General features: G+C 46.5%; 1 protein-coding gene across 1 annotated transcript in view; it reads right to left on the reverse strand.

Annotated features, from left to right (window-relative positions):
- LOC141213666 (tyrosinase-like) overlaps window positions 1-26,193 on the reverse strand; it is a 202,394-nt gene that overhangs the window by 110,885 nt on the left and 65,316 nt on the right. The window contains exon 3 of the mRNA XM_073665263.1: window positions 17,302-17,515. Within this exon, the coding sequence (XP_073521364.1) occupies window positions 17,302-17,515 (214 nt within the window). The remainder of the gene's footprint in view (window positions 1-17,301; window positions 17,516-26,193) is intronic.

Consider the following 26,193-nt stretch of genomic DNA (forward strand, 5'->3'; position numbering starts at 1 on the left):
ATCTTCACCCCGATTAACACATAGAATCATAGAATCATAGAATGGTAGAGTTGGAAGGGACCTCCTGGGTCATCTGGTCCAACCCCCTGCTCAAAGCAGGATTCACTAAATCATCTCAGACAGATGTCTGTCCAGCCTCTGTTTGAAGACGTCCATTGAAGGGGAACTCACCACCTCTCGTGGCAGCCTGTTCCACTCATTAATCACCCTAACTGTCAAAAAGTTTTTTCTAATATCTAATCTGTGTCTCCTCCCATTTAGTTTCATCCCATTGCTTCTAGTCTTTCCTTGTGCAAATGAGAATAAAGATGATCCTTCTACAATGTGACAGCCCTTGACATATTTGTAGACAGCTATTAAGTCTCCTCTCAGTCTTCTTTTTTGCAAGCTAAACATTCCCAAATCCTGCAACCGTTCCTCATAGGACATGGTTTGCAGACCAGTCACCATTCTGGTCGCTCTTCTCTAAACTTGCTCCAGTTTGTCTATGTCTTTTTTAAAATGTGGTGCCCAAAACTGTACACAGTATTCCAGATGAGGTCTGACCAAAGAGGAGTAAAGACCGATAATGACTTCACGTGATCTAGACTGTATGCTTCTGTTAATACATCCCAGAATTGTATTTGCCTTTTTTGCTGCTGCATCACACTGTTGACTCATGTTCAGTCTATGATCTATTAGTATACCTAAGTCTTTTTCACATGTACTGTTGGTTAGCTCTATTCCTCCCATTCTGTATATGCTTTTTTCATTTTTATTGCCCAGATGTAGTACTTTGCATTTTTCCCTGTTAAAAACCATTCTGTTGGTTGCTGCCCACTGCTCCAGTTTATTTAGGTCTTTTTGAATCCTCTCTCTCTCTTCTCTAGTATTAGCTATCCCTCCTAGCTTTGTGTCATCAGCAAATTTAATCAGTTTACCCTCAATTCCTTCATCTAAATCATTGATAAAGATGTTGAACAATACAGGTCCCAGGACGGAGCCCTGTAGTACCCCACTTGAGACATTCATCCAGCTGGATGTGAAGCCATTTACAACCACCCTTTGAATCCGATCACTAAGCCAGTTATGAATCCACCTAACAGTTGCCTGGTCAATTGCATACTTGGTCATTTTTTCAATAAGGATGGTGTGAGATACTTTGTCAAATGCTTTGCTGAAGTCAAGATATACTATATCTACAGTATTTCCCTGATCCACCCAGTCAGTGATTCTGTCATAGAAGGAAATTAAGTTAGTCTGACATGACTTGTTAGTTACAAACCCATGCTGACTCTGGTTAATCACTTCATTCTTATCCATGTACTTACATACATGTTGTTTAATAATTTGTTCAAAGATCTTTCCTGGTATAGAAGTCAGACTCACCGGCCTATAATTCCCTGGGTCCACCTTCTTCCCCTTTTTGAAGATAGGAACAACATTTGCTCTTCTCCAGTCTTCTGGGACTTCTCCTGTTCTCCAAGAGTTTTCAAAGATTATGGAGAGTGGTTCTAAAATTTCTTCCACGATCTCCTTCAGTACTCTGGGGTGTAATTCATCTGGATCTGGAGACTTGAACTCATTTATGTTAGCTAAATATTCCCTCACAATCTTTCTGTTTAAAGACAACTTGGATTCCTCTATTCCTTTAAAAGGACAGTGAAGATCAGTTGATGTTACATTTTCTTTCTGAGAGAAAACAGATGCAAAATAGGAATTAAAAAGTTCGGCCTTCTCAACATCCTCTCTTACCATTTCTCCATTTTCATTCTGTAAAAATCCTATAGCATCTTTGACTTTTCTTTTACTTTTGAAATACCTCCAAAATCCTTTTTTATTGCTTTTGACATCTCTTGCAAGCCTTAATTCATTGTCAGCTTTAGCTAACCTGATACGTGCCCTACAGGATCTGCAGACTGCATTATAATCTTCTTTAGATATGCCTCCCTCTTTCCATTTAATAAACATTTCTTTCTTTCTTTTTAGAATGTGTTTAAGTTCTGTGTTCATCCATCCTTGTTTCCTTAAATGCTTCCCATTCTTCCTACTTTTCGGGATTGTTAACGATTCGAAAAGTTAACACACCGCACTATAACATTGCCACCCTGAACAGTGGCCAGTGTCCGAGCCACCAAGAGTCTGGGGGGTACTTTGTCCATCGTTGTTGGTTCTATCTGAACTTTGACCCCCTCAAGATGTGTGCAGGCCCGTGCGAATAACGTGAGTACAGTTTGTCCGGGCGGTAAGGTGAGCGCCGTAGCTGCTGGCACTATTATTTTCCCCAGGATCTTCCCTTCACTCGACGTCTCCTGAGCCTGGGCAGCTCGGATTAGTTGTTGAAAGACCCTCCTTTGGGGGGTTCGCGTGTCCCATTGGTCTAGAGGAATCTCCTTCGGCTCACTAATCGGGATTTGCCCGATCTCTTTCAGCACATTCATTCCGAGGGTCACCGGGGGTCCACTTCCGGTTCCCCATGCGACCAGGACGACTCCTTTTTTTCCCACATGTTTTCCACACACTCGGATCTTCATCCACACCACCCTTGCGACCGGGATGGGCAATTGATTAGCTGCCGTGAGTCTAATTACTGGTCCCCATTCAGGCCGCGCTATCTCTGGAAATCGCTGTTGAAAGTAGCTGTAGCGTCTGCGTCCCTGCCTCCTGCTAGGCAGAGACGCCGTTCCTCTCACCTTTCTGCTCTGTCCTCGGCGTCCTCTTCCAGCGCTGCTGTCATCGCTCGCCACTTCCCGGGCACTGTGCTTAGGGTGCGCGCGCCCCCTCTCTCTTAAAGGGGCCGCGCGCGCCGTCCTAAGGAGTCCCCGGCCAATTGCCGGTGGAGCTCCCATATATAAGGCACCTCCTCCAAAATGGAGGTGCCCGAGCAAAGTTGTTGCAAAGCCTTTCACCTCTGCTTCAGCCCTCAGGTCCCGTTGCCAGTCTGTTTTCCAGCTCTGTTTACCTGCTTGCATTCCCTGCGGTCCGACAGTCTGTCTACCAGCATCCGCCAGTCTATCTATGGACCAGTCCGCCTGCGGATTAGGAAGCACCTGCCTGATACCTGCCTGATACCTGCCTGATACCTGCCTGAGACCTGTCTGAGACCACCTGCCAGCCAGCCGAGAGACTCTTTCCCGCTCACCTGGGAGCGCTCACCTGCTACCCGCCAGCTAGCCTACCTGGAGGCACTGCCGTCACTTGCCGTGACCACCTGCCAGCCAGCCGAGAGACTCTTACTCGCTCACCTGGGAGCGCTCACCTGCTACCCGCCTGCTAGCCTACCTGGAGGCTTTGCCGTCACTTGCCGTGACCACCTGCCTGTCTAGAGACTCTTACCCTGCTGTCACTTGCCGTGACCACCCGCCTGTCAAGAGACTTTCCCCGTCACTTGCCGTGACCTCCTGCCCTTCTACCCAAAGACTGTTCCTGTCACTTGCCGTGTCTACCTGCCCGCCTTCCCTGGGAGCCACCCGCTTCCTTACAAGGACTGCCCCTTTGTATAGTAGCTCAGAGGTTCCACCTCCCAGACCCTTTACAGTAGGCTTCTGTCATCGTAGTCACCTGGGATCCCGTGTCAATCAGGCAGTGAACAGCCCGACCGCTTATTTCGGCCCAGACAGTCGGGCTGGTGGAAACCAGGTCTTTGGGACTTCCTCTTTTTCTTTCCCCTTCCTCAGGCTCCGGGCTGTGTCCCCCAAACACGGAGCCCGCTAGTTTAACGGCTGCCGCGACAGGGGCCGCCCTCGGCTAGCACAGCCCCTGGCGTAATGTCCTGCGCTTCCACACTTCCAGCAGGTCATGTCTCTGTCTGTGTAGGGCTGCCTCACTCCCCTACAGAACTCTCCTGCAGGGGAGTCCTGAATTCAATTCTTTCCATAACTGGAGCAATCGATCTGGGTATCTCTGGTGTCGGGGCAGGGGTCTTCTTGAGACTGGACCATTCATCCCGCATCTCCTGTATCTCTTTTTGTATCTCTCGAGCCCATTCCGGTTCAGCTGCAGGTGGGGTGGGTACCCCGTTACTCCCGACCATCCCTGCCAGTGCCGTCACCCCCATCTCCTGCTCTCTCACACGTGCCTCCGCCCCCACTTCTAGAAAAGTCATACGTGGGTTGGCGCGCAGGCGCTCCCGCAAGGCCTGCTTCAGCTGCACATCCATGAGGCCTGCCACAAACTGGGCCCTTAAGATCACGTCAGGGGGGCCCATTCCCAAATTCCCCATGTCATCTTTTCTAGTGATATAGGCATGCACCCTCTGTAAGACATTACCATACTGCGTCACAGTCTCCCCCTCCAGCTGCACTTGGTGAAACAGCCGTATCCTCAGCTCTCCTACATTGGTGGGATCCCCATGCATCTGCTCCAGTATCCACACCACTTTTTCTACAGTATCGCGGTCATGGGGAGGGCGGTACATCACGGATTGTTGGGCCTCGCCGTCCGGGGCCAGTAAGGCTATTTCAGCTTGCATAGCTGGGGTCATCGGGATGCATACATAACATACTCCTAACTCTCTCAATCCAGTCCCACAGCATCATATTGTCCCGGGTGAACTTTGGGAGATTGCTGAGCATGGCCCCCCAGCGGCAAGCTAGATTTAGGGGCTTCCAGGATGGACTGCTGTGCAGTGTCTGTGTCTAACGACTGCATCCTGACGACTACATCAAATGTAACACGGGTACTTTAGATGCAGCGACGCAGAAACACAGAGCAAACAATACAGGGTTAATGAACAGGGGAAGTTTATAATAACAGGGTCAATCTCCACGCAGGGAGTATCAGGGGAAAATATGGGGGAAAACAAGGGAAGTAGCAGGTAAAAGTCTTTAACTGACAGCTCACAGTTTAACTAGATATAGCAGGGTCGAACCGGTTGTAATCGACAGTTTTTACACTTAGCTGACTCTTTTCCTCCACCAGGCAGTTGCCAGCGGATGCTGGTGTTGATTTCTTCAGGAATCACCGCCCAAACAATGCTCCGTCTTCTGGCGGCAGCCGGCGGTCTCCAGTTTTACCCGCTGAGCCCCTAGTCCATAACACGGCACCTCACGTGTTCAGCTCCACAGACCCTGCATCTCTTCTCTAGTCGGCTTGACTCCTCCGGTCCACTGCACTCGGCTCTTGCTCCCAGTACTGGAGCCAGGAGCCTGGACCCTCTCACACTGCTCTCCTGAGCGGGACTCTGCTCTTGCTTTCCCATGCAAAGGTCCTCGTCTCTCCCTCTCTCTAGCCACTCCACCAGTTTTCCGGTCAACTGACCTCCCAGCTCTCACTCTGAACACGCCCCCAGCTTCCCAGTCCCCTGACTCCTGTGCTGGAAGTCTGTCTTCCCCCTGCAACCAGAGATACGGCCCCGGCAGTTCCGGATCCCTTATTCTGACAGTACTGACACCCTGGTCTTCCCTCTTACATTCCTCTACAGCCACCATACAGTATGATGTTCCTCCACAGTCCCCATATAGTATGATGGACCCCGACAGCCCTTGCATATTATGATGTTCCCCCCACAGTCCCAATATACACTGTGTGCAGAATTATTAGGCAAGTTGTATTTTAGAGGATTATTTTTATTATTGATCAACAACTATGTTCTCAATCAACCCAAAAGACTCATAAATATCCAAGCTTAATATTTTTGGAAGTTGGAGTGTTTTTTTTTTAGATTTGGGTATCTTAGGAGGATATCTGTTTGCGCAGGTAACTATTACTGTGCAAAATTATTAGGCAACTTAATAAAAACCAAATATAATCCCATCTCACTTGTTTATTTTCACCAGGTAAACCAATATCAGTGCAAAAAATTTAGAAATAAACATTTCTGATATGCAAAAACAAAAACCAAAAAAATTAGTGATCAATATAGCCACCTTTCTTTATGATGACACTCAACAGCCTTCCATCCATAGATTCTGTCAGATGCTTGATCTGTTCTGCGTGCAGCAGCCACCACAGCCGCCCAGACACTGTTCCGAGAGGTGTACTGTTTTGCCTCTCTGTAGATCTCACATTTTATGATGGACCACAGGTTCTCTATGGGGTTCAGATCAGGTGAACAAGGGGGCCATGTCATTATTTTTCCTTCTTTTAGACCCTTAGGCTATGTGCCCACGATGCAGAAATGCTGCATATTTTTTCCGCTTCTCCCTTGCAGGAAAAATGCATGCGGTAGAAGCCTTTGTCAAGCGTTTTTGCAAGCATTTCTGCATGCGGGTTATCAAGCGCTTTTGCAAGCGATTTTAGCATCACTTGGAAAAGTGCTTGACAACTTGGTCACACTATATAAATCCATGCATCCGGCATGGATTTATAGTAGTGTGACCAAGTTAGTTAAAAAAAAAAAGAATGTTAAAAAATAAAAAATAAAGATTATACTCACCTTCCGATGTCCTCCCGGTGTTTTCTCTACTCCGTCCGGTGTCTTGGGCAGCTCGCAGTGTTGTGAAGGACCTGCGGTGACGTCATTGAGTCATGTGTCAGTTCACATGACTCAATGACGTCACGGCAGGTCCTTCACAACAACGCGACCCATACAGCAGACCAGACAGAGTGGAGAAAACACAGGGAGGACATCGGAAGGTAAGTATAATCTTTATTTTTTATTTTAAATTCTTTTTTTTTACAGGTACCATGGTACCCAGGTCTGGATGAGAGTCTCCTCTTCTCCAGACCTGGGTACCATCCGCACATTGAACCGTGTGATATCCGCATGTGCAGATGCAGTGATGCAGATGTCACGCGGTCCAATGCAAGTCAATGGCGGCGATAACACTGCGTGTCCGCAAAATTAATGGACATGCTGCGTATTTTTCCACAATGATAATCCGCAGAGGAAATTTCCGCAGCATGTGCACAGCACATGCAAATTATCATTGGGGACCATGGGGCACGTATTACCAAGTGTTTTTTAAGCATTTTCGCTACGGAAATTCCGCGGCAAAAACACTTGAAAAACGCATAGTGGGCACGAAGCCTTACTGGCCAGCGACGCTGTGGAGTAGTTGGATGCATGTGATGGAGCATTCTCCTGCATGAAAATCATGTTTTTCTTGAACGATACCGACTTCTTCCTGTACCACTGGTTGAAGAAGTTGTCTTCCAGAAACTGGCAGTAGGTCTTGAAGTTGAGCTTCACTCCATCCTCAACCCGAAAAGGTCCCACAAGTTCATCTTTGATGATACCAGCCCATACCAGTACCCCACCTCCACCTTGCTGGCGTCTGAGTCGGAGTGGAGCTCTTTGCCCTTTATTGGTCCAGCCTCTGGCCATCCATCTGGCCCACCAAGAGTCACTCTCATTTCATCAGTCCATAAAACCTTTGAAAAATCAGTCTTAAGATATTTCTTGGCCCATTCTTGACGTTTTATCTTATGTTTCTTGTTCAAAGGTGGTCGTTTTTCAGCCTTCCTTACCTTGGCCATGTCCCTGAGTATCGCACACATTGTGCTTTTTGATACTCCAGTAATGTTGCAGCTCTGAAATATCGCAAAACTGGTGGCGAATGGCATTTTCCTCAATTCATGGGCAGTTATTTTGCGCCTTTTTTGGTAAACACGCTTCTTGCGACCCTGTTGGCTATTTGCCATGAAATACTTGATTGTTCGGTGATCACGCTTCAAAAGTTTAGAAATTTCAAGACTGCTGCCTCCCTCTGCAAGACATCTCATAATTTTGGACTATTCAGAGTCCTTCAAATCTCTCTTCTGACCCATTTTGCCAAAGGAAAGGAAGTTGCCTAATAATTAAGCACACCTTATATAGGGTGTTGATGTCATTAGTCAACACCCCTCCTCATTATAGAGATGCACATTACCAGATTTACTTCATTGGTAGTTGGCTCTAATGCCTATGCAGGTTGGAGTACGACAACATGTATAAAAAGGATCATGTTATCAAAATACTAATTTGCCTAATAATTTTGCACACAGTGTAGTATGATGTTCCCTTAAAAGCCCCAAATAGTATGACAGTCCCCTACAGCCCTCATATACTATGATGTTTCCCCACAGCTCCCATACAGCTCAGTGTTCCCTCACAACCCCCATATTGTATGATGTTTCCCCACAGCACCCATATTGTATGATGTTCCCACATAGCCCCATATAGTGTGATGTTCCCCACTGCCCCTATATAGTATGATGTTCCCCCACAGCCCCCATATAGTATTATATTCCATCACAGCCTCCATATAGTATGATGGACACCCACAGCCCTGATATAGTATGATGTTCCCCCCATAGCCCCCATATAGTATGATCTTCCCTCACAGGCCTCATATAGTATGATGGTCCCCTACAGCCCATATATAGTATAATGTTCACTCACAGCCTCCATATAGTATGATATTCCTTCACAGCCCCCACATAGTATGATGGTTTCCCACAGCCCCATGTAGCATGATGGTCGCTCACAGAACCCATATAGTACGATGTTTCCTCACAGCCCCCATGTAGTATGATGCTTTCTCAAAGCCCCCATATAGTATGATGTTCCACCACAGCCCCATATAGTATACTATTCCATCACACCCCCATTATAGTATGATGTTCTTCACAGCCACCATATAATATAAAGTTCTCCCACAGCCCATATAGTATGATGTTCTCCCATATAGTATGATGTTCCCTCACAGACTTCATATAGTATGATGTTCACTTACAGGCTCCATATAGTATGATGTTCACTGTCATAGAAAATGTTAAGAATTTCTATCTCCCCCCCCAAACCCCTCTTTTCCCTCCCCTATACTATTTGTCAAAGGAACAAGAGCTAATGCTCTAGAGAAGTGGCTTCTTTGCAAATAGCAGGAGCCACCAAGTGTCCAGGCTAATTAACATATCAAATGGAGAGAATGAATAGACACCTAGGTGAGGAGGATGCAGCTTCAAAGGAGTTCTACCTCACACCAAGACATCTCCATTTTCAAGTGTGGAATCTGCAGTCTCGTAGGCACCGACATTAAATATGGAATATCGGAAGTTCTATACTTCCAATAATAATGGGACACATATTTTAGCGGCACGGTTAGCTAAGGAACAATACGCATATTTTTTCCATACCTGTATGCCCTGCTGGTGAGCTATAACGCAAAAGTACAAAAATAACAGACCGCAGCCAGGTCATCTCTGGTCTCTAACGAAAGGTAAATTTGTACTAAAAAATATGGTATCACTTGTGAACTTCAGCGATCAACCAGTGAGGAGTTATCGCAGAAATTAGAGATTTTAATAAAACCATGAAGAGCGGAGACCAACCAGCTGAAGATTGATCCATACTCATGCCGGGAGATATATATTCTATAAGCAGGGTTAACGTTCGATAACGGCCAAATCAAATGGAGCGCCATCCCTCCGGCTAAACTGAATCGTCTCTGCGATCTGTCTAGTAAGTCTTCTATTAATCCCTTTTATTTTGTGTAACTGTATATTCTGCACTGTATTGTCCCTGTTTGTAAAATCTTTGTATATTTTTCATAAACACTGAGTCCCTTTTGGATTAAATATAAAATGTAACAGTTCTGTTTCTTCTGTTCTGTAATCGTTCCTCCCCCGAAGCCATATACTCTACCAGAAAGCAGGCGTCCAATCAGGCTTGTATTTATATTTTAAAACTGATCAGTGGTGGCAGTGAATAATCTTAATTGGGCTATTATGAAGTTGGCAGTGATCGTATGGGGGCGTATAGACATATTCCATGCGTTGGAATTCAGAGGTGTGTACGCCATAAGCTCACTGCTCACTTGCCGATAGCTATGTAGTGAGTAATAGGGATCGTGCGTGTGCCAAATCCCTGACAAAGTGATAGCAGCGGTGGGATATTGCATGGTCCCGCCAGCGTCGTCCCTGACAACCTGTCAAATTGGTGGCAGCGGTGGGATATTACAGAACATCAGTGGCCGGATTGAGCAATCATTACTGTCACTGAAAACTTGCATGGTTATTGCGGTAATTCTGTGCAACGTTTTAAGGAATCAGACTCATTGTTTTAATATTTTTTTTTTATCTGGGATATTACTGTACGTGTAGCAGTTGCACCCCCCTTTCTCTTGTTTTTCTGTCCTATCTTTTGTTTGACAATGATGGCTACGTGTGGAGAACCCTGGTATCACCAGCAGTCGAGGGCCACTCTCACTGCCCTCTGTGAGCTGGGACAGATTGACCCCATGGGCAAAACCAAGGCCCAACTAATTGCTGAAGTGTGGCAAGGTGATGCAGAGCCAGTCTGACAGCAGAGCCCTGATGATGGGGCGGCCAGCCAAGGCCCGGATGGCGCTGCTGCAGGTGATTTCCAGCCATATCTGCAGCAAGGGTAGTGTAGACCTCCACCTACAGATGGCCTTGGAGCAGCTCGTGGCAGACGATCACTACGGATGACTGCAGCTGATCCTGAAATTCCAGGAGCGAGCAGAGCAACGGGCCCAAGCTGGCCGAGAGTCTACTGAGCAACAGGCCCAAGCTGTCCGAGAGGCTGCTGAGCAAGAGAGGCAAGAGGAGCATCTGTACCAGCTAGAGCTAGCCCAGATTCAGAAGGAGCCATCCACCACACAGACCCGTGTGTCCAACAGTGCCAACAGCTTTAAGCCCCGTCCTGAGCATTTCCCTATAATGGAAAAGGAGAGGGACTTGGACATATTTCTGCGGGGGTTTGAAAAAGTCTGCCTGAGGACCAGTGAGCCAGATACTTAACTCCAGGGCTCAGAGGAAAAGCTCTGGAAGTGTTTGCTTCTCTCCCTCGAGAACAAGATGGAGACTACGAGGCCATCAAGCAGGCCCTGATTAAAAAGTACCAGCTCACTCCGGAGGTTTACCGGAAAAAGTTCAAAGCCCTCCAGCGTGGACCACATGACATCTACGGTGATGTGATGGATGGGCTCTGGACGAACTTTGAGCAGTGGGTCCAAGGACTGTCAGTCACCACCTTCGAGGACCTGTAGGATCTGATGGTGAAGAACCAGTTTCTTCGTCTATGCCCTGTGGAAGTGCAACAGTTTGTTCTGGACCGGGAGCCAAACCAAGCCACCAAAGCTGCCCAGATCGCAGATGCGCATGAGGCCAACCACACCCCGCCACCAGCTGGAAAAGGGGTAAGCTGACAACCACCCCCAGTGTTCCAGCCAGCTGGCCCTCAGCGGGTCCTGCCCCATCTTCCAGCACCCAGCCTGCATTTGACTCCTGTAGGTCCTATATTTGTGAACAAATGGGTCACATCAGCCTTGTCTGCCCGGAGAGGCAGACGATGAACCCCACACCTGAGGTCCCAGGGCCTACTGCAGCCATTCATTTTGTGGGTGGGGAGGTCGGCATGGCCTGTGAGAACTTACAACTGGTTACTGTGGGCAACACCGTTACTGTTGGCCTTAAGGACACTGGTGCAGAACGTACCCTCATGCGCCCTGAGTTTGTGTTACCAGAAGAACTCATTCCTGGGAAGACCCTGACTGTCACCATGTTTGGGGGTGTTCGCCGTCCCATACCGATGGTCTGAGTTTTCCTGGACTGGGATGCGGGGAGGGCGTGAAGGGAAGTGGGGGTGTCAGAGAATCTCCCCACTAATGTGCTATTGGGAACTGATCTGGAAGGGTTGGTTGCCCGATACATTCCTGACAACCCTCCCAGATATGATATGTCATGTGATGCAACTGTCAATGTCGATATAATGCATAGTAAAAATGTGTGTTGTGGTAAAGGGGAACTCAGCAACCTCATACTGTGGGGCAATGGTGCTAAGGATCCCCTAAAATGAGCCAGTATAAGTGCTATGGGCATTGGGAGCAGGCACAGACACCAGGAAACAGGTCGTCCTGTGCAGCGGACAAGTGTCATGACAGACTCTGGCATGGCCGGTTGTAGCTGCCCCATAACTAGCACGGCTCCTGAGGTAACAATGAGGGGTGGGAAGGTAAGTCCAAGAAAAAGGCAGGGTGAGGGAAATGTGTGTCCCATTGTCTGTCAGGAGTATGAGAAGAAGGTACCCATAGCCTGTTAGAGGGGTGGGGAAAATGTACCCCGAACCGGTCAGGGTGATTGGAAAGCTGCATCCCTAGTCGGTCAGTGTGGTGGGCGAGTTGGGTCGACAACTTGTCGGATTAGCAGGAAGGGTGGGCCGCAAGGTAGGCTTAAGGGGCGATCTGTAAATCAGCCCCTATGCTACCTCAAAGAGGAGGAGATGTCATAGAAAATATTAAGAATTTCTCTCTCCCCCCCCAAACCCCTCTTCCCCCTCCTCTATACAATTTATCAAAGGAACAAGAGTTAATGCTCTAGGGACCTGGCTTCTATGCAAATAGTGGGAGCCACCAAGTTAACATATCAAATGGAGAGACTGGGTGGTGAATAGACACCTGGGTGAGGAGGATACAGCTCCCATACATTAAAAACTGCAACTGACCCTGCCGGTTCCCGTACAGACTAGATGTCCTGACACCGTAGTCCCTAGTGGTGCATGCAGGTGCAGAGATAGCCCTAACCACAAACTAAGAGATGGCAACTCGGACTTAAACTGCCTAATTGGCCGTCGAGTTGATTCACATTCCCCCTAGAGAACCAGAGGGCAGAGCAGAGTGTAAATTACCTCCAAGAGGAGAAGTGTGCAGAGCAAAGAACAGATCTCAGAATGAGTAAAGAAAATAGATAAATACCAAACAAAGAGTAAAGCAAGTACTGTTAAGAAATATACTGCCTACTTCCTAAAAGATAGACAGAAAATAGGTGCAAAGTATAGCAAAGAAACAGCAAAGCAGAAACCCTCAGCTGAAGTTTCACTGACTGGCTCTAAACATCAATAGAATGTTAGATCATCCAAATGAATCTATCACCAGCAGAGAACAGAAGTAGGAGGGTGGTTTAAAAAGAAGCACCTGCAGTGGGATTGGCAAGACTAGATAGCAAATGGAAAGCACCTGCTGTCAGAAAGGATTGGAAGACAGGCAAAAGGTAATCAGCACTCGGACAGCGACAAGATCTCCTGTGGCTCAGTGGACAGAGATGCTGACAGAAGACCACAGAACTGCTGGATTCAATCCTGAGCTGGATGTATACATATCACATAGGAGACAAACATATTGCTGTATATATATAACAGGGGACACACTGCTAGCTGTATATGTCACATAGGATATGTGCATACAGTGGTGGCCAAAAGTATTGGCACCCCTGCAATTCTGTCAGATAATACTCAGTTTCTTCCTGAAAATGACTGCAATCACAAATTCTTTGGTATTATTATCTTCATTTAATTTGTCTTCAATGAAAAAACACAAAAAGAATTGTCCTAAAGCCAAATTGGATATAATTCCACACCAAACCTAAAAAAGGGGGTGGACAAAAGTATTGGCACTGTTTGAAAAATCATGTGATGCTTCTCTAATTCGTGTAATTAACAGCACCTGTAACTTACCTGTGGCACCTAACAGGTGTTGGCAATAACTAAATCACACTTGCAGCCAGTTAACATGGATTAAAGTTGACTCAACCTCTGTCCTGTGTCCTTGTGTGTACCACATGGAGCATGGAGAAAAGAAAGAAGACCAAAGAACTGTCTGAGGACTTGAGAAACCAAATTGTGAGGAAGCATGAGCAATCTCAAGGCTACAAGTCCATCTCCAAAGACCTGAATCATAGAATCATAGAATGGTAGAGTTGGAAGGGACCTCCTGGGTCATCTGGTCCAACCCCCTGCTCAAAGCAGGATTCACTAGATCATCTCAGACAGATGTCTGTCCAGCCTCTGTTTGAAGACGTCCATTGAAGGGGAACTCACCACCTCTCGTGGCAGCCTGTTCCACTCATTAATCACCCTAACTGTCAAAAAGTTTTTTCTAATATCTAATCTGTGTCTCCTCCCATTTAGTTTCATCCCATTGCTTCTAGTCTTTCCTTGTGCAAATGAGAATAAAGATGATCCTTCTACAATGTGACAGCCCTTGACATATTTGTAGACAGCTATTAAGTCTCCTCTCAGTCTTCTTTTTTGCAAGCTAAACATTCCCAAATCCTGCAACCGTTCCTCATAGGACATGGTTTGCAGACCAGTCACCATTCTGGTCGCTCTTCTCTGAACTTGCTCCAGTTTGTCTATGTCTTTTTTAAAATGTGGTGCCCAAAACTGTACACAGTATTCCAGATGAGGTCTGACCAAAGAGGAGTAAAGACCGATAATGACTTCACGTGATCTAGACTGTATGCTTCTGTTAATACATCCCAGAATTGTATTTGCCTTTTTTGCTGCTGCATTACACTGTTGACTCATGTTCAGTCTATGATCTATTAGTATACCTAAGTCTTTTTCACATGTACTGTTGCTTAGCTCTATTCCTCCCATTCTGTATATGCTTTTTTCATTTTTATTGCCCAGATGTAGTACTTTGCATTTTTCCCTGTTAAAAACCATTCTGTTGGTTGCTGCCCACTGCTCCAGTTTATTTAGGTCTTTTTGAATCCTCTCTCTCTCTTCTCTAGTATTAGCTATCCCTCCTAGCTTTGTGTCATCAGCAAATTTAATCAGTTTACCCTCAATTCCTTCATCTAAATCATTGATAAAGATGTTGAACAATACAGGTCCCAGGACGGAGCCCTGTGGTACCCCACTTGAGACATTCATCCAGCTGGATGTGAAGCCATTTACAACCACCCTTTGAGTCCGATCACTAAGCCAGTTATGAATCCACCTAACAGTTGCCTGGTCCATTGCATACTTGGTCATTTTTTCAATAAGGATGGTGTGAGATACTTTGTCAAATGCTTTGCTGAAGTCAAGATATACTATATCTACAGCATTTCCCTGATCCACCCAGTCAGTGATTCTGTCATAGAAGGAAATTAAGGTAGTCTGACATGACTTGTTAGTTACAAACCCATGCTGACTCTGGTTAATCTCTTCATTCTTATCCATGTACTTACATACATGTTGTTTAATAATTTGTTCAAAGATCTTTCCTGGTATAGAAGTCAGACTCACCGGCCTATAGTTCCCTGGGTCTACCTTCTTCCCCTTTTTGAAGATAGGAACAACATTTGCTCTTCTCCAGTCTTCTGGGACTTCTCCTGTTCTCCAAGAATTTTCAAAGATTATGGAGAGTGGTTCTAAAATTTCTTCTACGATCTCCTTCAGTACTCTGGGGTGTAATTCATCTGGACCTGGAGACTTGAACTCATTTATGTTAGCTAAATATTCCCTCACAATCTTTCTGTTTACAGATAACTTGGATTCCTCTATTCCTTTAAAAGGACAGTGAAGATCAGTTGATGTTACATTTTCTTTCTGAGAGAAAACAGATGCAAAATAGGAATTAAAAAGTTCGGCCTTCTCAACATCCTCTCTTACCATTTCTCCATTTTCATCCTGTAAAAATCCTATAGCATCTTTGACTTTTCTTTTACTTTTGACATACCCCCAAAATCCTTTTTTATTGCTTTTGACATCTCTTGCAAGCCTTAATTCATTGTCAGCTTTAGCTAACCTGATACGTGCCCTACAGGATCTGCAGACTGCATTATAATGTTCCTGTGTCTTCCGTGCGCAGTGTCATCAAGAAGTTTAAAGCCCATGGCACTGTGGCTAACCTCCCTAGATGTGGACGGAAAAGAAAAATTGACGAGAGATTTCAACGCAAGATTGTGCGGATGGTGGATAAAGAACCTCGACTAACATCCAAACAAGTTCAAGCAGCCCTGCAGTCCGAGGGTACAACAGTGTCAACCCGTACTATCCGTTGGCGTCTGAATGAAAAGGGACTGTATGGTAGGATACCCAGGAAGACCCCACTTCTTACCCCGAAACATAAAACAGCCAGGCTGGAGTTTGCCAAAACTTACCTGAGAAAGCCTAAAACGTTTTGGAAAAATGTTCTCTGGTCAGATGAGACAAAAGTAGAGCTTTTTGGGAAAAAGCATCAACATAGAGTGTACAGGAAAAAAAAAGAGGCATTCAAAGAAAAGAACACGGTCCCTACAGTCAAACATGGCGGAGGTTCCCTGATGTTTTGGGGTTGCTTTGCTGCCTCTGGCACTGGACTGCTTGACCGTGTGCATGGCATTATGAAGTCTGAAGACTACCAACAAATTTTGTAGCATAATGTAGGGCCCAGTGTGAGAAAGCTGGGTCTCCCTCAGAGGTCATGGGTCTTCCAGCAGGACAATGACCCAAAACACACTTCCAAAAGTACTATAAAATGGTTTGAGAGAAAGCACTGGAGACTTCTAAGGTGGCCAGCAATGAGTCCAGACCTGAATCCCATAGAACACCTGTGGAGAGATCTCAAAATGGCAGTTTGGAGAAGGCACCCTTCAAATATCAGGGACCTGGAGCAGTTTGCCAAAAAAGAATGGTCTACAATTCCAGCAGAGCATTGTAAGAAACTCATTGATGGTTACCGGAAGTGGTTGTTCGCAGTTATTTTGGCTAAAGGTTGTGCAACCAAGTATTAGGCTGAGGGTGCCAATACTTTTGTCTGGCCCATTTTTGGAGTTTTGTGTGAAATTGATCAATGATTTGATTTTTGCTTCATTCTCTTTTGTGTTTTCTCCTTGCAAGCAAATTAAATGAAGAGAATAAGACCAAAGAATTTGTGATTGCAATCATTTTCGGGAAGAAACTGAGTATTATCTGACAGAATTGCAGGGGTGCCAATACTTTTGGCCACCACTGTATAGTATATACATATCACTATACTATATACACAGACAGATCCACGTATAGCATATACAGAGTGCCATACTGTAATATAGGATATATTGTGAACTGTGTATACAGTATGCTGTGTATGAACAAAAAAAAATCAGAAACACACAGTTATAATCACCCACAGCTACCAGCCAATACTTCTTCTGCAATATGTACTCAGAGGCAGAAGATTCAGATGGAGACCAGACACAGTCAGCGGTGATTGGATCCACTAGCTGACATCCTTCTTTTGCTCTCCCCAGTGCTTTTTTATTATTTTACTGGGGAGAGAACATAGTGATTGAGAAAGGGTTGTCCGAGTAGAGAACAAACCCTTTAAAATAAAACTCATACTTATCGGCTTATTTTTTCTGCTGCTCAGGCGTTGCCACTCTAGTGGTCCCGCTCTAGTACCACTGCTAAATAGCTGCCACTCTAATGCCGGGTTGCCAACCATCTGAAAATTTACTGTTTTCAAAATTATTTGATTTTGCAGCGGGAATAGCTGTTTCACCCACAAAACCAATTTTTGCAGGCTTTTTTAGGAGAAAACATTCAAGATGGAGGAAATATAATTAATGAAAAGCTACGAAACGAGAACACATACATACTATTACTGTGTAATAAGGCTTGTCTGTTTTGCAGTGATATATGACAAATCCCACCTTCCAGGGCATTTCTGAAGCTGTATATGGAGGTTTCATTATAAGGTGGTGTATCAAAGTTCTTCAACTTCAGTGTGTTCTCCACATCCTGCATTGTGGGCATGTTGGGTGCATACGGCGTGGTCCCTGGCTTCCTGTGCAGTCTTTCCATCTTGTACTCAGTGTCCGCCAATGGACAATATTCATCAGGGAAGTTAAACCCGCTACAAATTGCCTAAAAACAAAGGCAACAAAGACAAAATTCTTATGGATAATAATAGATTAAAAGACAAGTCTAGAGATTTATGGATTAATTACTATATATAATGTATCTAATAACACATGTAGATATTGAGGATTATTACATACAGGCAGTTCCTGGTCACAAACTACATGCGTTCTGTAGCTTTGTTCATAACCTGGATATGTTTGTAAGGTGGAACAGGGATGGGAAAAAAAACTAACATTCACCTCACAGCTGACTGCTCCAGCCGCCCCACTGCCACTGCTCATCGCCCACCATGCGGTCGTCTTCTTTCCATCAAAGATGGGTGCACTGCATCTCCAGCTTCTTCACTTTAGGCCAGGACTTAAGGCCATATCCAGGCCTCTGAGGTGACTGTGTGTCATAAAGTTACAAAGTAAACGACATGACTTTATGATGCATGGTGGCCTTCAGGACCTGCGTAAGGCGGGAAATCTTGGAGATGCAGCGTGCAACACTGGAAAATAGAGAACCTGACGGCAAGCAGTGGGGCTGCCAGAGAGGTGAGTATTAGGTTTTTTTTAACTAATACTGATAAGTCCTCTTCTTTCCATCATCAGATTAGGGTTGCAATGATAATGAGACTTTAATGCAAGCAAGGAGCTCTGTCCTGGGTGTGGATGAGAGTCCTGGTCCATAGTGAAGAGGCTAGAGATGTGGCGCGCGACCTTGAAATGAAGAAGGGCAGACGGAGAGATCAGAGATGAGAATATTAGGGTTTTTTTTTAACATCTAACGCTCGTAACTGTGAGAGATTTTTCCTGCATGAGAAGTTTTAATGGGTCCTATCCACACCATTCACCCCTCTTTCTAGTCAGATGAGAGGAGGATGGCGAATTGTTTGCAAGTAGAAATGGTTGCTGGACATATATATGATTTATATTATATTTTTACACAGGAACCTCCTAGTGGAATAATATGATCGCCATATTTTTCTGATCATGCTTTCATCATCCTAGACAACACCAAACATGACTAGGATATATCCTTAATTTGGGTTGACATTACATTTTTGTGGTTTCCCAAGGTAGAAGGTAGACAGTATCAATGATGTCCTACAATCACAGATATATTCGTTGGTTGTGTTCACAGCAGATTATTATAGATATGGCATGGAAATATTACCTTTCCATTGTGCCTTGTGATGTCCCTGGTATGGACTGAAGACATCTTGTCTACCTAGGGGTAATTATCTTCTCCTGCATATTTTATCTTTCTGTAATGTAATGTAATTATCTGCTCAAAGTAGAGATGCTGCCAGGTGTACAGTTATCTCATATTATTATTTAATCTATGACACAATCCATATCACTTCCTGTGATGATACAGCATTTAATCTTAATTATCCAGACATTTATTTTTAGTAGGCCAGGAGACATGGGCTATTATCTTTATGTAAACTATCAGTGGCGTACCGCCAATGGTGGCAGGCCACATGACTGCTATGGGGCCCATGAGCTGGGGGGCCCCATAGCAGTCGCCTGCCACATGTACCTGCATCGGGGTTCCCGCCACCCTTGCATCGGGCCCCCCCTGCTCCTGCCCCCCTGATCTGCCGGCGCTGCAGGCTGCAACTAGATTGCCAGCACTTCCTCAAACATAGCTGCGCGCTGTGCGGCTGTGTATGGTTGTAATGACATGCAGGGGCGACACTGCACCTTTAATTGTGCTTGTATGTCGCCCCTGCCGCATCATTACTAGCAGACACAGCCACACACAGGGCGGCTATGTCTGTGGAAGTGCCGGCAGACAAGCTGCAGCGCCGGAGTGAGGTCCTGGCTGTACAGATGCAGGGGAGCGGCCCGGACCCAGATGGTGAGGGGACCCCCCTGATGGTCCAGGGCCTTGACGGTGAGGGGACCACCCTGATAGTCCAGGGCCCCGACGATGAGGGGCCCCCTGATGGTCCAGGGACCCAACAGCGAGGGGGCCCCCCTGATGGTTCAGGGCCTCGACGTTGAGGGGGCCCCTCTGATGGTCCCGGGGATCCGACGGTGAGGAGGCCCCACTGATGGTCCAGGGCCTCGACAGCGAACGGCCCCCCCTGATGGTCCAGGGCCATGTCTGTGATGGCCATCGGACATGCCGGCGGCCCTACACAGCTGAACGGGAGACAGGCCGGGGGCAGGTAAGTGAGGCTTGTCATCAGATTCCCCAATCCCCATTTTAAATATATTTCTAATGTGTCTTGTGTGTGTGTGTGTGTTTCATGTGTTTTTAAGAATGTGTTCAAATATGTGTGCATGTCTGCGTACTGTGTGTGCATGCATGTCTGCGTACTGTGTGTGCGCGTGAATATCTGTGTACTGTGTGTGTGATCGCATGTCTGTGTATGTAGCGCCGGCGTCCCTGCCCTCTGCTAGGCAGGGACGCTGCTCCCTTCACCCCTCTGCTCCGAGCCCGGCGTCCTCCTCCCGCTCTGCTGGCAGCGCGCGCTCCTTCCCGGCCACTGTGCTTAGGGCGCGCGCGCGCTCCCTCCCTCTTAAAGGGGCCGCGCGCGCCGTCCTAAGGAGTCCCCGGCCAATGGCCGGAGGACTTCACCATATATAAGGCACCTCCTCCAAAATGGAGGTGCCCGAGCAATGTTGTTGCACTGTTCACTACTCTGCTTCAGCCCTCAGGTCCCGTTGCCAGTTACCTGCCAGATTCCTGCCAGTTTGCTGTCTGATTCCTGCCTGATATTCTGCTTACCTGCCTGCTAGCCTGAGGTCTGACGGTCTGCCTACCAACTCCTGTCAGTCTGTCTATGGACCAGCTTGCCCGCTCACCTGGGAGCGCTCCTCTGCTACCTGCCTGCTAGCCTGAGGTCCGACGGTCTGCCCTCCAACTCCTGTCAGTCTGTCTATGGACCAGCTTGCCCGCTCACCTGGGAGCGCACATCTGCTACCTGCCTGCTAGCCTACCTGGAGGCTCCGCCGTCACGTGCTGTGACCACCTGCCATTCCAGAGACTCCTGCCCGCTCACCTGGGAGCGCACACCTGTTACCTGCCTGCTAGCCTACCTGGAGGCTCCGCCGTCACGTGCTGTGACCACCTGCCATTCCAGAGACTCTCGCTTGCTCACCTGGGAGCTCACATCTACCATCTGCCTGCTAGCCTACCTGGAGGCTCTGCCATCACAGGTCGTACCTACCCTTTACCCAGAGACTGCCCCGGTCACTTGCCGTGACCTCCTGCCCGTTCATCCAGAGACTGCCCCGGTCACTTGCCGTGATCTCCTGCCCGTTCATCCAGAGACTGCCCCGGTCACTTGCCGTGACCTCCTGCCCGTTCATCCAGAGACTGCCCCGGTCACTTGCCGTGACCTCCAGCCCGTTCACTCAGAGACTGTCCCGGTCACCTGCTGTGACTGCCTGCCCGTCTTCCCTGGTCGCCACCCGCTCCCTTACAAGGACCGCCCCCTTGTATAGTAGCTCAGAGGTTCCGCCTCCCAGACCCGTTACAGTGTACTGTGTATGCGATTGCACGTCTGTGTACCATGTGTGTGTGATCGCATGTCTGCATACCGTGTGTGTGTGATCGCATGTCTGCGTACCGTGTGTGTGTGATCGCACATCTGCGTACCGTGTGCGCGCATGTCTGCGTACTATGTGCGTGCGCACATGTCTGCATACTGTGTGCGCGCATGTCTGCATACTGTGTGTGTGCGCGCATGTCTGCATACTGTGTGTGTGCACGCATGTCTGCATACTGTGTGTGTGCGTGCATATCTTCATAGTGTGTGTGTGCTCATTCATGTCTGCGTTCTGTGTGTGCGCGCGCATGTCTGTGTACTGTGTGTGTGTGTGCATGTCTGCGTACTGTGTGTGTGCATGTCTGCGTTCTGTGTGTGTGCGCGCGCATGTCTGTGTACTGTGTGTGTGTGTGCATGTCTGCGTACTGTGTGTGCATGTTTGTTTATGTGAAGGACGAGGGGACAGCCTGGGCCCTGTGTACTATACTGATATTTCTCCGCCATATCTGTGCATCATGAATGGTGGTATGTGCTAACGGGGCCCATTGAGACTCTTTCGCCCGGGGCCCACGAAAACCTGCAGCCGGCCCTGGTTGAAATCAATGATGGAGGAGGGAGCATCATGTGACACTCCCTTTCCCATCATTCCTCCTCTGTGTCTGACGCAGTGGTGTGATGACGCTCCACGCTCTGTCAGACAGTGGTGCTGGCAGCTGCTGAAGTGATGACAGAGACTCGCTGCAGAGACTGAAGCAGCGGGGAATGAGGAGCGGTAAGTATGTATTTATTTATTTTTTAAATCAGTGAGTACTGATAATACTGGAGGACTGGGGCTGCATTTTACCCTATGGTGGGGGTCGCATTTTACCCTATGGGGGGCTGCATTATACTGCGTACAGGACCATGGGGTGCATTACACTGTGTTGAGGACCATGGGGAGTACATTATGATGTGTGGAGGACCATGGGGAGTGAATTAAACTGCGTGGAGGACCATGGGGAGTGTATTATACTGTGTGGAGGACCATGGGGAGTGCATTATACTGTGTGGAGGGCCATGGTGAGTGCATTATACTGTGTGGAGGACCATAGGGAGTGCATTATGCTGCGTGGAGGACCATAGGGAGTTCATTATACTGCATGGAGGACCATGGGGAGTGCATTATACTGTGTGGAGGATCATGGGGAGTGCATTATACTGTGTGGCGGACCATGGCAAGTGCATTATACTGTGTGAAGGACCATGGCGTGTGCATTATGCTGTGTGGAGGACCATTGCGAGTGTCTTATACTGTGTGGAGGACCATGGTGAGTGTCTTATACTGTGTGGAAGACCGTGGCGAGTGTCTTATACTCTGTGGAAGACCATGGAGAGTGCATTATACTCTGTGGAGGACCATGGCGAGTGCATTGTACTCTGTGGAGTGTGGAGAGTTGTGGGGCCATTATACTGTATGTAGGGCCATTATACTATATGGAGGGCTGTTTGGGGGTCACAGTTGGGGGATCATACTGTATTGAGGTCATGATACTTTGCCTTGGGAGTTGAGGTGGGGTAAAGTACGGTCATTATACTGTGCATGTGGAGGAATTCACTATGGGGATATCATACTGTGTTTGGGGGGGCACTTTTGTTGGCATCATACTTTATGGGGGCAATGAAAAAGGAATCTAGGACTTCAGCAGGAGGAAAATTACTATGTAAAGGCTGGAAAGTTGTAAGATATGCTCTTCTGTGACCCCGACAATTATTTACATTTTTTTGGGTGGGGGGGGCCCAATTAGAACTTCTGCTATGGGGCCCCATGATTCCTATGTACGCCCCTGTAGACTATTGAATTTTATGTGTTTTTCTTTGGTTGGTCAAGAAACATGGACTATTGTCATATTGTCTGAATGTTGACACTTGAGTTGATGTTTGTTGTAACTTATTGTCTGTTATCGCTGGATGACTGGGGCGCAGGGTCATGGAACAATCGATGTTTGCCGATGTGAGGATCCGGGTTCTTCTGTTGGCGTAATACACTCAGACAACATAGGGTGAGGGTAAAACAGTGTGGCAATATTTTATTGAACCACCAAATGGACAATAAACATACAGAACAGTCCCAGCAAATTCCCAAGATGGTGCAAAGTTACACAGTCTCACCCTTTCGCTGGCCCTCTAGGTTTAGGGCAGTGAGATATGTGGTCAGATGACCTGATTGTCCCAACCTGGATTCTTTATATTGTCTCTGAAAGTTCAGCAATGATAAAGGGAGCAGTTCTGTATTTTTCCAGCCAGGGCTGTGGTCCCTTAGACTGTCATCCTGTAGTGTCTCTCAGAACAGACGCAGAGACCCCCTTTTAAAATTCATATTAGTCCTTTCAAGCCATCATTCACAGATCAAGGGTCAGAGATTATGATTAGTGATGAGTGAGTACCGTAATATTCGTAATCGCTATACTTGTAACGAGTACTTAGTAATAATGGCGTATTCATTCCGAATAGCGAGTACAATGTAAGTCTGGAGAATACTGGAGAAGAGCAAATGTTGTTCCTATCTTCAAAAAGGGGAAGAAGGTGGACCCAGGGAACTATAGGCCGGTGAGTCTGACTTCTATATCAGGAAAGATCTTTGAACAAATTATTAACAACATGTATGTAAGTACATGGATAAGAATGAAGTGATTAACCAGAGTCAGCATGGGTTTGTATCTAACAAGCCATGTCAGACTAACTTAATTTCCTTCTATGAAAGAATCACTGACTGGGTGGATCAGGGAAATGCTGTAGATATAGTATATTTTGACTTCAGCAAAGCATTTGACAAAGTATCTCACACCATCCTTATGGAAAAAATGACCAAGTTTGGAATGGACAAGGCAACTGTTAGGTGGATTCATAACTGACTTAGTGATCGGACTCAAAGAGTGGTCGTAAATGGCTTCACATCCAGTTGGATAAATGTCTCAAGTGGGGTACCACTGGGCTCTGTCCTGGGACCTGTATTGTTTAACATCTTCATCAATGATTTAGATGAAGGAATTGACTGTAAACTGATTAAATTTGCTGATGACACTGCGGCCCTAAATTCAAATGTTCAAAGGGCCTGTAGTAGGCAGGAAAGCTGAGTTTTGGGAGACCCCTCATGTGGCCCTGCAACATACATTTTGAAATGCCCTCCTCTAGAAATTTTGGAGGTGCCTTTTGTGTACATTTGAGAGTGCCCTCACTTATTCATATTGTAGGGCCCTCACTATTATTTAACTAATTTAAGGGCAGAGACTCCAGAGAAAATGGCCAAGAGACATGGAGTACTAGAAGGTAGCAGTGAGTGCGGCCTACAATCCTCAGGTATGGCTGAACCCTGTGAAGCAGAAAAATAAAACTGCGCTAGTCAACTGGATGACGAGCTCAAATATATCACTTGTGCAAGTCAATGGACAAAGAATATATGGTGCCTCCCCCTCCAGGATGGGTTGGAGAAGCTTCTCAAAATGGCTTAGAGATTTTGCTTGTCAATATTCACCAGATTATATAGCAAGAGAAGACTTCTTGATACTGTACTACTTGGTCCAGTGAAGAATGTGCATCGTATTTCCAAAAATTACTCCTGGGGCTGGGGGCTATGTCATAGGTGCAGGGAGATTCCATGACAAGGGTTTCCCTTGACAAACATTATCTACGATGGAGTACAGTAGTAGTTGTAGCCCTCAATTCAAGTTTTCAGAGGACCATTAGTCGGTCATCAACAGTCAGTGTAAATTTCAATTAAATATGTATCCCCTATCTCAGTCACAATGTGGCACAACCTACGACAAGGGCCTCCAATGACAAATATTAATTTGGTAGGACTACTGTACATTTCAGATTTGTCCACTGCACAATGTGCATAGGGTTTGTAAAAATTACCCCTGTGGGTTGAGTCATGGTTGACGCAGGAAGCCCCCATCCCAAGGGCCTCTAATCACAAATAGTAGTTAGGCTGGAGCAGGGATACTGTCCTGGTTTGTCCACTGCACAATGTGCATAGGATTTGTAAAAATTAGCCCTATGGGCTATGTCATGGTTGACTCACTATTTTGGCTGTGCCTGTGACAGCTAGCTTGGCTTGTGCCATCAACATCTGAAAATCTGTCAACAAAACCCAAAATGCCAAATAAGCCTGTTGTTAAGGGACGTGGACGTGGTGTTGTCAGTGGAACGTGAGAAGGCACTCAGTCTGTGTCAGGTCAGAAGAAGCTTGATGCATCCACTATGTTCCTGGAAAAAGTTCCCGGTCTGGAACTTAAACGTGTATGGTTGGTACGTATCCTTTGGTTGGCTCTGGCCTATCACCGTGCAGCATTGAAGAGGGACAAGAGGAGGTGGCATGCGTTGATGCTCAAGTATTTGAGGACCTACTGCCAGAGGAAAGCCACTTGGAGGTACCATTTTTATTTACATTAGTCTTTTCGATCGTGTTTTATTCCATTTTTTGTTTGGCGGTATGATGATAAAGTATCGTTTTATGTTTGGTTTTTTATTTTATTTTTTTACCGTGTTCACTAAAGGGATTAACTAGTGGGACAGTTTTATAGGTCAGGTCGTTCTGGATGTGGAGATACCAAATATGTGTACTTTTATTGGTTTATTTTTTTTTCATAAGATTATTTATTTATGGGTACGATATATATCTATCTTTTTTATTATTATTTTTTTCATTTTTTAAAAAATATTTTTACAATTTTTTTTATTTTTTTTTCACTTTCTGACATTTTTATTACTTTTACACATTGTCCCACTATGGGACTTCCACTTTTTGCAGCCTGATCGGCTGTATAGCATAGAGAGCAGCAGCTCCTTATGCTATGCAGCCTGTCAGCGCTGCACAGGGAGAAGTTACTTTGGTCGTGCACTGCGCATGACCAAAGTAACTTCCTGCCTCCTGGTGACCCGGTTGTTGTCATGATGACATTGGGTCACCATGACAACATCCGGGACCGGACTCAGACGCCGCGGGCCGGCAGAGAAGGTAAGTATTGCTCTTACCTCCTCCTGCCACCGGAATGCTGCGATCGATTTCGATCGCAGCATTTTGGGGGTTAATGTGCAGGGAGCAGTGGGGGACCGCTCCCTGCACATAGCACCGGGTGTCAGCTGTGACAATCAGCTGACACCCGGCGGTGATCTCGCCCACACCGCTTGTGTGCGGGCAAAATTGCCAAAGCGT

The sequence above is a fragment of the Phyllobates terribilis genome, unplaced genomic scaffold, assembly GCF_046119375.1.
Source record: "Phyllobates terribilis strain yellow unplaced genomic scaffold, ASM4611937v1 Scaffold_205__1_contigs__length_3507201, whole genome shotgun sequence".
Taxonomy (NCBI): Eukaryota; Metazoa; Chordata; class Amphibia; order Anura; family Dendrobatidae; genus Phyllobates; species Phyllobates terribilis.